We start from the raw sequence: 17,701 nt of genomic DNA on the forward strand, positions 1-17,701 counted from the left end.
CGGGCAAGCTGATTTTTTCAGAGTTTGTCAGCGACTGTCTTCTGAGTGTAAAATTAACAAAATCGGAAATTTTCCCCTTGCGGTTTTTGAGCAATAGGGGTGTTTTTTTTTAAACTGTACTACAACAAAATAATTAGACGCAAATTGTACATAAGAACATTCTCTATAAGTTCGCCTAATGATTTTTTTTATAAGTTTATTATTTCCGGACTTAGCGGCCGTTTCATGAGCCCTTTGGGGTGGTTTTCAAAAAGTTTGTTTTACAGCAAATTGACCCGTATGAAAGTTGTTCATAATAAATGGACAAGCAACTTTCCTTCATTAATTTTTTTTGTAGCTTGATTATTTTTGGAGATAGCGTCCAGTTCATGAACAAATTAGGGTAGTTTTCAATGTTACTCTTTTTTCAGCAAATTCACCCTAGGAAACTCGTTCAAAATAAGAGGTATATGTACACCTTTGCCTTATATACTATATTTTGACGATGACGACTTTACTTCATACGAAGCAACAAAAGAAACCAACAATAAATCTGAGGAACCAACGCCAGGTCCATCACACAAAAGAAGACGATACAAATAAAAAAAAATCATAATATTCATTCACTTGATGAATTCCATGTTTCGTTTTGGGGAAATAAATACATATCACAGAGAAGTTTGCATGTAATTTTAATATGAACACCTTTAAGTTGGTAAATTTGTAGAACTAAACAAAAATTATGAAACTACCCCAATTTGTTCATGAACTGGACGCTATCTCCAAAAATAATGAAGCTACAAAAAAAATCATGAGGAAAAGTTGCTTGTCCAGTTATTATGGCTTCCATATCAGTTTACAATGATACAATAGCCCCCCATAGACCAATATATAAGTTTTGGTTCGTCTCGATTTAGTCGCTGGATGATTATGCTCGGTACGTACAAAAAACCTTAGTCATTTTGGGCAGGCAAATCTGGCTTGCCGGCTAAAGGTTGATTCTCACTATACCTTCCATATCAGCTCCATTCCGTTTCCCTTCCGTTAACATAAAATATTATATGATGTAAATGAACATTCCGAATAGATTTGCCAGCCAGCTGCCCTCAAGAAGGTTGTAATTGAAGTGAAACTCCTTTATGCGCACTGGGGTAAAATTCAAGGCCGTAACACACGAGCTAGCAAGACGGCCGTGACCATAGGCCGTGACACACGAGCTAGTGGTAACGGCTTAGGTGACGCGATGTGTATTTGTGAGCAGTCCATGTGTTTATTAAAAATTTTGATATTTTAATACAATTTTTGTGAAAGCGAATTAAATAATTTTTTATTTCTATTTTTTACGCATGAAAAACTATTTTTAACGCGTAAAAATCTATTTGTTCCACGTCAAAAACTACCGTATGATCGAAAAAAAAACTGCGTCAGCGATGGCTATGAAATGAAGATCGCTGTCATTTTATATGTAAAATTATATGGGTAATGTAATCAATGTTCATTCCAAGCCAACTGGACGCCGTTCGTTTCGATCATTCCTTAGGTATACGTTACACGCAAAATACTATTTTTTACGCGTAAAAAAATATTTTCTTTAATTTACTACTTTTTCAACATTTCAAACTACACATTTTCAAACATGTCCTTTAAATCCTTCAATTTATTAGCTGCGGTTTTGTCCCGTGACAGTTTTAAATAGTTTTATCCGCACATTTGGCCCATGTCATATCAAATTGGCCAATATACCCGCCGGTGTATGGGGTTTTTGCTCTTTATGAATGAATTTTTCCTATAATTTGTTTTTTTTACATATATCGTTGGCTTGCACACAAAGGGACGTATCTCCAAATTTGTTTTATTGTGGTCATACAGTCATACATCAAAATTGGTGTTCTCCATGATACAAAGAAAACAAGGTATGATATTGCGCAGGTTTGGTGATTACGTCACAGGTGCTAACTGCTCCATTGGTTGGCAAGCACACATAATAAATGGGGAAATGTCAAGCTCAATGATTTGACATAACTTTTGAGGTTATGTCTTAATTCTTCCCTATTTAGGCCTTTTTTATTAGTGACAATTGAACAATATGGATATTTCTTTGTATGGCGTATGACGTCACATGTGGTATGCGCAAACTGAACGAAATTGTAGCTGCTATCGATCATACCTTGTTTTCTTTGTATCATGGGTGTTCTCATAGAGTTAAAAATTGTGTTCTCTAGCCTCTAGCTGCCCTCAAAAAGACATAACTCATTCTACCATTATTCCTGATTTATTTACTTAAGTTTACAACTAATTTAGAATTGCTTTCTCACAGTAAGTTTCTCTTGGGCCAACATTTTAGAATTGCATAAATTACAGAATTTTCAGATACACTCCTGTGTATGCAAGTCGACGATATTTGAGCATATCCAATATAATAACTATAATTATAATAAAAAATTGCATTATTTAAATATGTACTATTTACCTTAATAAGTAACTATTTTACCTTGAAGTAGGTTAAAAAAGGGCAAATATCAAAGTTTACAGAATATATTCTGTAAACTTTGCAATTCTACTTTAGTACATTTTTTGTTTTTTAAATACTATTTATAGATATAACATAAATGTTAGAGATAATGATTTCTGAATAACATATTCACAAATCACTTTCTTCTTTAAGTAGCAAATATTATTTGAAATCCTTAAGTCTTCATGTAAATTGTTTTTTTTTGCTTGATCATTTGTTTTTTCATGACAATAATTTTATGTAAAAAGTTTTGATAATAAAATTTTTGAAAAACAATTTTAAGATTAGTTTTGCCGTTTAGCCATCGTAATATTTAAGCAACTAGCAAAGAAGAATATAATCCATCCAAAACAAGATGCTATTATTCCAAGGATCAACGCTAGTCCAGTATTAATGTATCCATTACGATATGCATTTTCACTATCTAATTGCATATAGTCCATGAAATCAAATACCGACTGGCAATGTAACCTTCTATGTATTACAGGTAAAATCGTCCCATGTACACTTAACAATTTCTCTAACATTTTCCTATATTCATTGCAAGTAGTGTAAAAGCCGTCAAGGAATATAGCAAAATGAACGAGAGCATAAACAAAAAATATGGATGTTAATACTGACATGGTAATCCAAAAACAGCGGTATAAAGAACTTATATCTTCCTGGGCTATGGTTTCAATTTGAACAGATGACCCATGACTAAAACAAAAGAATCAAGTCAATATAATGTCACTACAGTCTCTGCTACAGTTTGTCATAGATAAATGCAACAAATTTAGATTGGAAAGCCCGTAAAAATTTTGGATCGCGAAACTATTTTGGGTCGCGACCGTTATATGCGATCTGGCGCTGCTATTGCGGTCGCTAAGAACAACGGCAAACAAAAACAGAAATAATTTTCTCTTGTCAAAGTCAGAATCTTCAAAAATCATAATAATCTTTCAAAATCTAAACCGCTCTCATTAAAGAAATTCCAAAAAGTGTTTATAGCGTCCATTTTCAAAGTAATTATTGCTATCTTGTGAGTTTAATTCAAGTTTTATTTACTCCAACCGGTGATAATTGTGAAAAAGTGGCATTAAAAACTTAAAAAGCTGTGCTGTGAACTGCAAAACCATCGTGGATCGTGGCATAACGTCGGTTTCCAATGTTTCATAGGTATTTCATACATGCGTCCTTATATAAAATAAAGTTTCTTGTATGCAACACACTGTATTTTATTTATAAAATTAAACGAAAATAATAATAAATTTGAATAAACAATATTTGGCGATATAATTCCGGAAAAAGCCGAACCGCTCCGAAATTTTCAAAAGTTTTGGGTCGCGACCGTAAGAATAGCGCCAAATAGTGTTTACATTGTCCTTATGGGCACTTTCCAATCTAAACTTGTTTCATTTATCTATGCAGTTTGTTTCTTACTTCATTCTAGCAATAACAGATCTTTTAGTTCTCATTTTTGGAGATTTGGTAGTAAATAGTACCCTGTATCCATGAAAACAAGTCATGCAAATGGCTAGAAATACATAAAGAAGAGGTCCATAAGTTATCCATATGCACGGAGCTTGTCCACCACCTAGAAATGAACCAAAATTGTGGCTTATAAAGGTAATGTTTTATGACAATGATGATACTTACCCAGAAATCTAGAAAATGTGTTTTGTCCATACAAGATACAACTGCAATTTCGGCCTATGCCACATTGATCTAAACTGAGATACCAATGACCCCATGCTATACCAGTAGTAACAGATGATATTATACCCATAATAGCACATAATAAATAAGAAATCGTTAGTCCTTTTTCAATACTTAACTGGTCCATGATTGTATCCGTTTTACCGTTTTTGTCAATTAATTACAGATATATAAAACGCCTTTGTTTATAAATTAATCATGAATCATATTTATGTCAATATTCTATCGATTGAACGTATAAAATTCTGTCTAAATTTTGTCAGCTACCTTTGATTGTACGTGCAGACCTTTTAAACACTTCATTCGTTCAGTATTTACAACCATAAATTTACAACCACAACTTTGTTTACCAACAGTACAAATTAGAAATCTGTGCTAACATGAAACATGCTCTCTATTTCTTTTACACCACCTAGCAGTCATCTGTATAACTGGTTGCATTTTGCATTCTTTAAGGGTTTTTATTTTTTATTCCTTTATCTATGAAGGGGCATTGGCGTAACTACAGTGGTGCCAGGGGGTGCCGGGCCCCGGACCCCCCCCCCCCAGGTACTGCTGGGCACCACCCAGAGAAATCTTGAATTATGACTCTTGGCTACGTATTAATTTTTATTTGCTTGTGATGTAGTAAAAATGACGTTTTCTAGTTTTGTTTAGTTAAAATTATTTTGTTGTGTTCAAAAAATGTGTTAATTTTTTTTAAAAATTTGTAGGTATTTAAGTAATCTACAGGAACGCGGTTTGATAACCAATAAGTCTATGAAATTTATTGATAGAGAAATTCTTGTAAACGTTTTATTCAAAAAATGTGTTTTTTAATATTATTCTTCATTTTTTAAAGAACAAAAGACCTAGGTCCCCCTGGCTCGACCTCAAGCCCCCCAGGATGAATTGCTAGTTACGCTAATGTGAAGGGGCCGCTCAGGAACCGCTGACCCCCAAACAAATTATAAAAAAACAATTTCGAAATCGTTTGCTAAATTTGACACGCAGTGTTTGGATCTGGATACAAAGCAGTTGTACATCTTAAACGTTTGCATAATGCGTTATGTATAGGGTTCAGAACCGAAAATTCTCCGTCCAGAAAGTACCGGTGTGGTACCGGTAATTTTCTGTTCTTTTGAGTCATCAAAGAACCGGGATTCGGCACTTTAATTGACGATACATTCGGGTCTCAGTAACAATAATTCAAAAATCCTTTGTGGTTACCTACGTACGAAAGTCTTTTGAAACTTTCTAGCGGTCAAAATCAAACTCATCGAAATAAGTAGTGATGCTATTTCTTAGTTTTATTAAAATAAAAAATTCAATATGATCGAAAAAAAACGGCCTCAACGATGGCTATGAAGATCGCTGTCATTTAATATGTAGAATTACATTGGGAATGTCATCGATGTTCATTTCCAAGTCAACTGGACGCCATTTTTTTTTTTCATACGGTATTAGTTACACCCAGGTTACACCCTTGTTACACTATACGATAAAAAACGGCGTCAAAGACGGCAGGGGAATAACAATCGATGGTAATGTTGACGAGGTCAAGCCCTACACGACGGGAGGAGATACCTCCTGAAACGTTAAGCATTTTTTTGACCCTTAGGCAAATTTGTCTCTTTAGGAAAATACGCCGTTGACAAATTGATCTCCGTTGAATTAACACAGCGGTGTTAACAAAAAATAAATATTTATTTTGTAGATTTTCTTACAGCGCAAGTGGCGAAATACCCTGACGACTTTTTTCTAGCGGTAATTAAAATATAACTGTAATGGCCGATTTCCACTAGGCGCTCAAGTCACAGTACGCTCACTGTCCGCTCACGGTCAAAATTTATTATTCAATGTACTAATTTATACGGAGCATCCACATTTGCAAATCCGCTCACGGTACGCTCACGCTCTTTGACCGCGTAATTTCTCGGAGACAATATTTTGAACAGATCGAGACCTGACTGTCGGATGACTGGACGGCAGTGTGAATATAGTGCGATCAGGTGTCGGCCAAATTCTGTTCTGATTCTGCGCTTGGGGTAAATACTTTCTTCCCTGTGAATGTGTTTTTCAAATTTTCAATATAAAATGGATGAACAAATGATAGAGGCAGTGCGTGACAATGCAGAATTGTATTGAATTGTTGAACGCAAAAATTCGGAAAAATCAGAAAAAGAAAAAGATCATTTAGATCTATTTTTCGATAGTATTAAGGCAACGGTGCGTAATTTTTCACCCGCCGATATTCACACGACTAAAAAACAAATATTTAATTATGTGTCCGATATTGAAGACAAATATATTTGGATGCGTGGCCGTGGCCTAATAATGATCGGGGCTGTGCTGATCAACCTGCTTCAAATTCCACTTCCTGTCATAATTTTAATACGATCGAGCAGCCCCAAAGATACCAACAAGACTCCGTCCATGATTTCCAATCCACGTCCAGTTTCATTTGCATCGAGCAGCCGCAAAGACATCTCAAGACTCCCTCCATATCGCTCAATCCACTTCCAGTCGAACTTTTAACAGCATCGAGCGTCTCCAAAGACACCAACAAGACTCTCTCCATGATTTTCAGTCTACTTCTGGTCCTAGTTTTAATAGAATCGAGCAGCCCCAAAGAGAATACCAAAAATTACCACTTCAAACAAACACTGATGGTTCTGTAACTACGTCTACCCCACTTTCCTCAGCAGCGTCATCATATTATGAAGATTTCTCGTGTGAAGAACAAATATAATTTCACAGCTTTGTAGGTATTATTAAAAATAAAAGGGTTTTGTAGGTGCCTATAATCCGATTTGTATTCAATTTGGTTTTTAACAATAACTTTATTTATTAAAATAAGTTATTTTCTTACCTTAAACAAACAAAAAGGTGGTATTTTTTCTTATCAAGTCCGACGAAATTTTATTTAAAATATAATAAAATGCGCATTTCGTCATACAAAAGTATTGAAAAAATTTCATTTCGTCATCCACAAATTCTTTATGGAAAGTGAAAAATTCACCTTCGGTTTTTTTTAACATATCATGGACCCATATCTTCCGTTTCTTTTTATTTTCATACTCTTCTTCATCCAAACATATTGCAATAGCAGCTAATTCACTATTCGAAAAGCTTTTAAACATTTTTTAAAATCAGTTTTACAACTTCGCGACCACACAAGATTGAACGACGTTTGATTGAAGAGTGTAAATACTGTCGAAAAATCTTGACCGTGAGCGGACCATGAGCGTACTGTGACCTGATCGCCTAGTGGAAATCGGCCTTAATGGCATAAACTAATTAAAGTATTTCTTTAAGTGAGGTTGGCGTTTTGTACAGGGTGTCCCATTTTGGTTGAACGCAAATGGTATCTTCGTTATTAGTAAAGATAGGGGGATGCAGTTTGCACAAACCTGTCCCACTTTTTTGTCAAACGGAAGATGCTGTAAACAAAGTTTTCATAGCCCTCTTCGTTTGTGAGCTACAGGGTCTTTTGGAAAAATTGGCATTTTCGGACAGCCCTCGTATCTCCGTTATTATGGATGATATCGAAACGGTGGAAACTGATTCTTGTAGAAATTTTTACGTAGAATACAGTGGCGTGGCCTGTTTTTCTATTAAAAAAAGTATTTTTGAAAAAATGAACTTAAAGTTATGTTTTTTTTTTCAAATGGAACAGCCTGTATATTTATATATCACTCTATATTTATTTTTCCTATTTACTGTATACTTTATATCTAAAATACATATATCATTTTTTATTTTCTTATTAGTAGGCCATGATAAATAATAAAAAAAATCAAAATTGTATTTACTAAAATAGTCATACACATATTAAAATTTTATTTGGGATTGATTTTACTTTTGAACTGTCTGAATATATTTTTCATTTTTTTTTATAACGGAATATATTATAACGGTATGGGTTTGCAAATATCTAAAAGTTTGCATTATTAAAGCATTTTTCAGGTGTTCGACATTGTTGTAGTTGCCACGATATATTCCAAAAATCCCCAAAATCAGAAATCGAGAACGGACAAATCCAGAAATCAGGAAGGCCAGCATATGGGTCCATTGGGTTCAATTCATTGATTTGAGAAATAATAATTTAACAAAATTCTAATATTTTCAAAGTTGTGAGGGGGAGACCCATTATGCTGAAAGTATATTTCAAGTAAATTAGCTAAAGAAATATCTAAATGTTCCGGTACGATAGCTTCCAAGATTTACTTATAAGTAAATGGTTAGATATAAAGAATTTATTAGTGGCTCCCAAAATAAAACAAGAGACAGATTGCAGTATACTTTTAATAATTCTTTAGTTTCTTTTATTATCAGTCATGACCTACTAATAAAAATGATCTTTTAATATATTTTTTTAAATATTGCAGTAAATAGCGAAACTAAATATAGAGTGATATCTATTTTTGAGAAGCTTATGGCAAGCCAGATCATATAATTTATAAATATACAGAGTGTTCCATTTAAGAAAACATAACTTTAGTTCATATCTTTAAAAATATGCTTTTTATAAAATAACAGAGTACGCCACTGCATTCTACATAAAAAGTTCTACAATAAATAGTTTTCACCTTCTCGATACCTTTAACAATAACAGAGATACAAGGGGTGTCCCAAACTGCAAAATTTTCAAAAAGACCCTGTACCTCAGAAACGAAGGGGGCTATGAAAATTTTGTTTACGGCATCTTCCGTTTGACAAAAAAGTGGCACAGGTTTGTGCAAACCGCGCATATATCTTTACGAATAACGGATATACCGTATAATTTCAACCAAAATGCGACACCCTGTACAGAAATAATACTCAGGGAGATTTGGATTAAGAAAAAGCAAACAAGCGTTTTCTGTTATTTATTCAATATAATCCTAATGTTAAGTTCTCAATGTTCTAGTTACATATCAGTTCTTTCATTTCAGTATCTCCATGGAGGTTTATCTTCAACTGATTTATTACTTTTAATCGTCTTATTAACTCGTTCGGCTGTTGGCGTTCGAATGGACCCAACTCCATCTGGGACTGCTTGCTCTATTGGTCTATTGTTTGTTCTTCTTGATGGATTTCGCTTAACTTTTGGCTGTGCTTTTGGCTTCGGTTCCGTGACGTACCGTTTTATGTCTTCCAGATGTTTTTTTATCTCGTTGTGATTTTCCACGATGTCAAGATGGTGACCTCTGTGCTCGTGATTGAGCAGGTAAAATTTTTTAGTCATGGTGGAAATAACTACAGGCCTGTTGCTCGATCCCTTGCTTACGGTTATTAAAGAAAGTAGATCTTCTTGAGCGGCAAAATTGGTAATGTTCTCATTGAAACTGAAAAGGAAATCCATTGAACCTGTAAAAGTTATAATAATATACAGGGTGTCAAAAAATAGTGTATCTATCTTCGGTGAGTGATTCTACAGATAAAAATAAAATAACGCGAAGCGCGCCGAATAGAATTTCATCGCTTTGGATTCCAGCTAATGACCGCGCAACGGATTAAATTTATGTTATATTATAACATAATACATCGGTCCACTCGAATTTATGTTATATTATAACATAAATTTAATCCGTTGCACGGGTTTTCGCCGCTCTTCGCATAAGTGCGCGATATGCTTTACACACATTTTTATACCAAAGCGAATAGCGCTAGTATAAAATTCCGTAACACTTCTGAGAGGCTACTTTCCGTGGTGCGGCTTTTTTCCTTATAGATACAGTAATTTCAACAAATGAGAATTAAATCTAGGACTTTTTTTTATGTAAATAAGGTGCTCTTCGTTTAGTCCGAAACGGTGAACGGTTTTCAAGATGTTTGCGGTTAAAGGTTCCGATGCATCGATTTTAGTATTAGCGAAATCGGGAGATTCATTTATTTAGAATTTCTTTACATTTTATCATTTCGCTAACACTAAAGCATCGGTTTTAGTAACTTCTAAACGCAAATATTTTGTAAACTGTTCACCGTTTCGTACTAAATGAAGAGCACCTTTTTTTTTGACGTAAAAAAGTTTTAGCTTCTTGGGCCATTTGTTGAAATTACTGTATCCATAAGGATAAAATAAGTACCACCAGCAGTACTATCTACCTTAGTGGAAAGTATCCTTTCAGAAGTGTTACAGAATTTTACACGATTGCCATTCGCTTTGGTATTAAAATGTGTTTAAGGGTGGCTGCAACGACGTCCCGTAATCCTGCTGTTAAAATATCACAATTGCTTTTTATATATAAAAATCAGCTGTTATGTTTTAATAGCAGGATAACGGGATCTCGTTGCAGCCACTCTAAGAGTACCAAATTTCTGGAAAAACGGTTTTTTTAAAAATAAACAAAATATGTTATTTTTATTTTATCTTTCGAGAGCTGTAACTTCTTCGCGAAGCATTTAGAGCATATATTCATAGGAACTTTTTGTTTTATTTGCAAATCACCCATGGAAGTTAGATACATTATTTTTGACACCCTGTATATAAGTTAGTACGTAGTATCAAATATTTAATTAAGAAGGTATTTTTATTATTATAGGGTTGGTTTACTTATGAGGATTATAGGAGATGATTGGCTAGTGAAATATAGAGGGTCGTGTAAAAGAATAAGTAGGAAAACGTTCGAGAGATGATTGCTTTCTGAGGTAAGTATGGATTATTGTTAAATATTCTATTTAGAAAAAAAATACTATCAAAAATATAGAATGTAAAAAATTTAAAAAAGTCTGGTAATGCAATTTTTCCACTACAAAAAGTTGTGAGATTCCATGTAAACCCATTAAAGATATTTTATTTAGTTTCTATGGAAGCACATATTTAATAATTTTGTTAGGATCAATATTCTAGTCGTCTTTATTTCTGTAATAATTATAATGACTTGGCAATTACACGGCACCATCATTATAAAAGAACAATCTACCATTTTGATTACTAAGTAAATTTAAACACTGCACTTATGAATAAAGTTGGCCACCATAATATTGCCCACCCACACAAAACAGTGGGTGGTCAATATTTCAGAAACCTTATAAAACTGACATATTGAACATAATATGTAAATTATATTTATAATTTAATTATCAATTTAAAATGTGATTACGTATAGCGTTCTGTTGAAAATGATTAATTTGATTTCTACTGCTGGTGTACCAAGAGATATGAGATATGGCACGATATGGTCATTTTGTATTTGTTTTAAGCTAAAATTTAATGAGTTAATAAAGCTTCAATTAAATAATGTAGTGCCGAGTTTAACTTTTTCACTGAGGGGAAATAAAAATTGCAATGAAAATTTTTATTTCTCCTCGTTTGAAAGTTTGAAATAATTTATATTTTTTACCAGGGTTACAATTTTTGGTTGTTGTTACCTTGATTGTTTACCTTGACTATTAGTTTTAATCATCGGCTGATGATGCTAACGTGTTTATCGAGCATCCACCGTTTAAAATAGTGTTTGGTGTATTGTAGTGAATTAGTGTTTTATTTTGCTGTTTTAACACAAAAGGTTTCAACCCTAAACTGTCATATTACCTTGGTCGTGGTAATTATCATATACTATAAGGAGATCTGTTTCGACTGGTGAGTTGTAAAGCTGCTGATATGACGCTCTTTTAAGTGTTCCATCTGTTCCGATCTTTTTATCCATAGTCTTAAAAATATGTATGTCGTAGTCTCATAGTGTATTCCGTCTTTTCATAAAGATCCTAGTCACTTCATGAAATAAACTAACCTAATAACTTAACTAAACTCCTAACCTAACCGACGCGACGCTTCATGAAGTGACCTAGGATCTTCATGAAAAGACGAAATTGAGGACGAAATACACTATGAGACTACAATATATATGTTGGAGGCAGAAGTCGAATTCGGCCTATGTCCGAAATAATTAGACATATGGCGATTTGTCCATACTAAACTTGCCAGATGCGTGCAACTTCGTGGTTATAAATAACTTCTTTGCGGAGGGGGTTAATCTTTTTTTGATTTAATTTAACAACAAAGATTAACACCCACCGCATAAAAGTTGAAACCAATGCAATCAAAACTCTTCCGCGTAACTTTGTGGATATAGGTAGGTATATTTAATTATAATCGCCATATATCTAATTATTTCGGACTGCCTCCAACATATACATTAAATATAATTTCAGTTATTATGAATTCCTAATATACTAACTTTTTTTCAATTTGTTTATTTTTTTAGTTTTAAACAATTTAGCCTAGTATTTTTAACAATAATATATGAACTAATAAACTGAGGTTACATAATTTGCTACTTAGGTAGGTTTATTTTATTACACACAACCGCAATGTCTAGAGATATTTTAAACATATGTCCTTAATTACTAATATAGACTTTTGCATTTGTTCCTTTTTTATTTTAGTTCATGGAGATTAAAATAAAATTGCAATAAAATAAAAGTTTTTCAACATTTTTTTTTATTTTTTAAGTCCCAGAACACCCAATACAGATATTAAAAACAAAGTAAAAACTGCGATTAATTACTTATCGGAAAATAAGAAAAATATTGTATCTCTTCTAAGTAGAGAGTTAGTTGTTGTTGACCATTTCTATTATTCACAACTTCCTGGCATCGTTAGGCAAGTTCAAGATTAGGCCAATTAGGCTATAGATCTCCGGCTGCGGTGTATCATTCAGGCCATTCGTAAGGGCTAAAAATACACTGAAAAATTTAATTTTAATTACCATATGTTCTTTAGTATTACAACTCGTTTGTAAAATCGCTGTATGGCTAATTTGTGGCATGTTTGTAAATATGTTATAATATCTTTATATTTACCCATATTCTTTGTGAATTTATGTAAAAAGTGTGTATCTCATAGTAAATTTACTTATTCATTGTAAATTTATCTTTTAAAATCGCCAACTTTTTGTACTACTATTATAGTGAATTTACAATTACTTTTGTAAATTCACAAAGCGTTAGTAAATATTAATAAATATAATAAAACATGTATTTATAATTATAATATTTATTATAAAGGTTAATAAAAAATAAAAAGTCACAAAAAAAAGAATTTATGTATGTAAAATACTCATTGCATCTCTTCTTGTCTAGAATAACCTAACAAAAATATAGGAACAAAATTGCCACGCTACGTAGCACATAATAAAAAAAAACATGCAAGAAAAGGTATCTAATCAAAATAGTCAACTTACCAACTTACCCACTTAGAAACTATTAGTGTATAGAGTCCTATACTCCGGTCCTCTATTAAATTTGTTCTCCGAAACAGTCTGAAAGAATAAATAATACTTGATATGTTGATAGAGGGAGATCATGGAACAATAATTATATTTACATAAAAAATTCGCTAAAATTAAAATGCAAATAATTATAAAAAAATGGAGACTGTGTTTACTAAGAGGGCTGGCTTTATATTTACAGAAGCTACATATAAACATAATTAATATGTATAATAATATATATAACAAAATTATATAAGGATTCTTGCCACTTAACTGCTTATATAAAAATTTAATTTGTTTTCTATAATATATATAACATATATAATATATAATATATATACTTACACTTAAATTATAAAAACACTAATCACCCTCGCTCTGAGATTCCCACTGCTTAAATTAAATTTTTCTTCGTCTTTCCTCTAACTACGTTGTCAATCGATTACTTAATTCGCATCAGCTTTACAAGAAGTCACGTGACGTGGCGTCATTTATTTCTAAATATATTATAGTAAATTCACACAAGTTTTGTGAATAAGTCTAGAGACATGCAATTTTACTACAAGATTGTATTTCTGATTTAATTTTTAAACTCACAAAACTCATTGTGAAAATAATACCATTTTACTAATGGTATCATTAGTACTGTAATGATTTAATACTAATAAACTGTTTTGTAAAATTACATTTTTTGTGAAACTAGGCAAAAATATCTTATTTTTACAAGTTTCTCATTAAAAATACTATAATGTATCAATATTTTTTTAGCACTTAGAAATTCGTGATATTTAGGTGGTAACAAAAAAATACAAGACAAAAATTGAAATATCCTTAAACTTTGAGATTGTGTGTATATCTTACTTATTTAATTGTAAGATGCTAATGAATTGAATTTATCTTACCTGAAATAAAAATATTTTGGGTTTATCTGCTAAAGATGGACAATTGTCTGACGTAAATTCGCCCCATATTTCACTCATTCTTTTTGGCTGTAAAGCTAGTTTCGCAAAAATCATTATCAGACCATCAATATTAGTTGCTTCAACTTCTTGCTTTGCTGCAAAAAAAATGTTACCATTCTTTAAATCCACCTTTTATAGCAAAGAAAACATTTAATTTTAGACTAAGCACTAGTTTGTGTTATTTATTTTTGATTTTAGATATGCTCAATTTTCTAATTTGTTGTTAACTTCTTGGTGATAGTGTAGGTACTGTTATAGATATTTAATAAAAATGTATTGTACAATTAAAAATAATTTATTTTAAGGTATTACAAGATATCGAAAACTTTGGAAAGAAAAGGTGATTCATAATAAATGAAATTGTGAAAACCTTTTTATTTTTATTAACGTCTATAGTATAATCATAACTTTGATTTTAAACATCATTTTGAAAACTTTTTACACGCGGTAAGCAAAACCCACAGGGCAAGACAAAATAAAGAGAATTTAAAACCCAATAAAATATAATAAATTAATCAAGAATTCATATCGTTATATTTAATCATATATTTATATCTAATCAGCTGTTTGCTTCTAGAGTTAAAAAAACATTTATTTATGAATTTTTCGGAGTGCTGATTTTTATTATTTCGTTCTCTATGGTGTTTGGCAACGATAAATGCACAAGTACTGTAACATGTAGAATGAATAATGTAGAATGTTTAGGTTGTTGTATGGTATATTACTGTAATATAGTAATAATAATATATACTAATAATATACACGTTTTTTGTAATGATAATGAAGTGGGTTATACAAGGTCCGGCTGTAGTGCGTCGGGCATCTGTATTCCCTCGAATAAAAACTTGAGAATTTTGCTTTAAGTGCAAACCTAAAAGTATGTGCCAGATGTATCTCAGGGAAAATATTTTAACTTCTATAGGGTGGCTCAAAAAAGTGAGTGGACCTGAATGGGATTTTTTAAATGGAACACCCTGTATATTATTGCATTTTGGCTTCCTTTCAGATCACTTCACATAACCCTAAGATATGAATAAATATATTCTTGATAGTTTCAGAGATATTAAAAATAAATCAAAAATTATATATTTTAAAAAAAAAAAAAAAATTGATTAAAAATAATTTGTTCTGTAGTAAAATGATCATATTCCAATATTGTGTATGCATTCTTGAAATTCCTTTCATAGACACATATCCAGTTGTCGTATTTTACATGTTATATTATAAAAACTCGTTTAGATATACACGGGTGTCAAATATAGTGTGTGTAGACAGTGTAGAGTGTAGAGAGAGAATACGAAACCAAGGAAGGACAAAGAAAATATGTGCGTGTACATTTGAAATGACAGAAAACCGTTAATTTCATATTTCTTTCGCTGGACAAACTATAATCTACTCTGTGCTGAATTGATATTCATTCAAATGAAGAATTAAAAACCCAAATGTTATTGTAGGTATTATAATTATTCGACATTCTTGTTTCTGTTCACGACAGGGACGAAATCGGCACTCTATATAGGAGCGCGACGCAACGCGACGGCTGGAGCGAAATACAAAAATACCGCCCCAAAATCGCGTTACTCAAATACTGACACTTCACTAATGCAAAGTGATTAGAAAGGAAGCCAAAAATGCAATAGTAGACAGGGTGTTTCATTTAAAAAAATAATCCCAGTTCATTTATGCTTTTTTGAGCCACCCCGTAGAAAATATATTTTCTTCCTAAAATACATTTAATACAAACTTAAGGCACAGAGTATACTTGTATAGAGGTTTGCACTTAAACAAAATTCCTAAGTTTTATATTATAGGACATATAAGATAGCCGACGACGCTGGACTATTACAGGGCCCTCTGTATACAGGGTCCGGCAAAAGTGTGTCAGGAATCTGTAGCCCTTAGAATAAAAAAACTGGAAATTTTTTTTAAGTGTTAACCTAAAGCATGTACTAGGATGTATTTCAGGAAAATATTATAACTTCTACAGGGTGGCTCAGAAGGTGTGAGTGGATCGGGTTGATTTTTTTAAATGGAACACCCTGTATATTGTTACATTTTTGGCTTCCTTTCAGATCACTTTACATAATCCTAAGTCCATAATGCTAAGTCAGCCTTTCTTAATAAAAATTATTAAAAATACAAGAACTGTCCCGAAGTCAAAATTATGTTATGTATTTACGTTAGATGATCTGTACTTACTTTGCTATAAATATCGTAATCTTATCATACAAAGTTCTACGCCAAACTTTCTTAAATATAAAATAAATTTTCTTGTTTTTTTTGAATGGAACACACTGTATATTATTTTTTAGTAAATGGAGAATTAAAAAATGAACATTTTTTGTATTTAGAGTATTTAAAATTTTTAACGGTTTCGCAGAGTTTTATTCGTGGTTTTATATTTCACATGGCATTTTCCATAGTAAACTTTTATCAAAGCCACCCAATGATTTTTTCTTGTATTTCACATTGTGTTCCATTTAAAAAAAAAGATGAAGAAAATCTATACTGATATAGTATAAAATCCTTAAGTGACTTAAGGATTTTATGTATCAGTATATATATTATTCTTCGTCTTTTTTTTTAATTATTAGTATAGATATGATTAATCACGATCCTGCTCAAACCACTCAACGTAAGAAGCTCAATTTTACAGGTGGATTCTAGGGTGTAGAGGTTCGATAAGAAGGGATTTTTCGAAATTCCAGTTCGAAGGGTGTGAAACCATAAGGTGAAATCACCCCACAAATATTACAATATTTTTTATTTAAAAAAACAATCAAGTTTCTGAAAAAATGCTTAAACACATATATTTTATTTTGTTTTTTTACACATTTTAAGATTTTTTAAAAATGTTACATCGAGTGTAACAGGGTGTTTCGAAAAATCTGGTCATTGATTTATAACGATCCTGCTTAAAGCACTTGACGTAAAAAGCTGATTTTTGGAAAACGGATTGACTTTAGGGTGTAGAGGTTCGATATAAGAAGATATTTTTCGAAACTCGAATTCTAAGGGGGTGAAACCACCCCTCAAATATTAGAATATTTTTTTATTTAAAAACCGGTGAGTTTTTCAGAAAAACTCTTAAACATGTATATTTTATTTTGTTGTTTTACATATTTTAAGATTTTTTAAAAAGTTATACAGGGTGTTTCATAAAATATGACCATTGAGTAATCAGGATTCTGCTTAAACTGCTTGACGTTTAAAGGTGATTTTTGGCAAACGGATTGACTGTGGGGTGTAGAGGTTCGATAAGGAGGTGTTTCTCGAATCTCAAATTCCAAGAGGATGAAAACGCCCCTCAAATATTACAATATTTGTTATTTAAAAACACGGTTAGTCTTTCGAGAAAACTCTTGGACACG

At 32.1% G+C, this 17,701-nt stretch overlaps 2 protein-coding genes across 4 annotated transcripts in view; both read right to left on the reverse strand.

The window, feature by feature from the left end:
• Positions 1–1,403: 1,403 nt before the first annotated feature.
• LOC115886466 lies at positions 1,404–4,617 on the reverse strand. 2 transcript variants are annotated; one of them, XM_030905627.1, is made up of 4 exons: positions 4,130–4,617; positions 3,914–4,067; positions 3,113–3,190; positions 1,404–2,402 (listed from the first exon to the last, which is right to left on the reverse strand). In XM_030905627.1, the coding sequence occupies exons 1-4, from the start codon at positions 4,314–4,316 to the stop codon at positions 2,291–2,293; spliced, it is 531 nt and encodes a 176-aa protein (XP_030761487.1). In that variant the 5' UTR covers positions 4,317–4,617; the 3' UTR covers positions 1,404–2,290. The 2 variants fall into 2 exon arrangements, with proteins under 2 accessions (XP_030761487.1, XP_030761486.1); XM_030905626.1 differs by lacking the exon at positions 1,404–2,402 and having other exon boundaries at positions 2,684–3,190.
• Positions 4,618–9,024: 4,407 nt separating this feature from the next.
• Positions 9,025–17,701, reverse strand: part of LOC115886459 — a 22,891-nt gene continuing 14,214 nt past the window's right edge. The window contains exons 2-4 of one of the 2 annotated variants that reach the window (XM_030905618.1): positions 14,271–14,425; positions 11,688–11,805; positions 9,025–9,520 (exon numbers count right to left, since the gene is read on the reverse strand). In XM_030905618.1, the coding sequence (XP_030761478.1) occupies positions 9,102–9,520; positions 11,688–11,805; positions 14,271–14,425 (692 nt within the window). In that variant the 3' untranslated portion in view covers positions 9,025–9,101. The remainder of the gene's footprint in view (positions 9,521–11,687; positions 11,806–14,270; positions 14,426–17,701) is intronic. The other variant, XM_030905617.1, reaches the window with a different exon arrangement.

This window comes from Sitophilus oryzae, unplaced genomic scaffold (genome assembly GCF_002938485.1).
Source record: "Sitophilus oryzae breed Bouriz unplaced genomic scaffold, Soryzae_2.0 scaffold_489_pilon_pilon, whole genome shotgun sequence".
Classification (NCBI taxonomy): Eukaryota; Metazoa; Arthropoda; class Insecta; order Coleoptera; family Curculionidae; genus Sitophilus; species Sitophilus oryzae.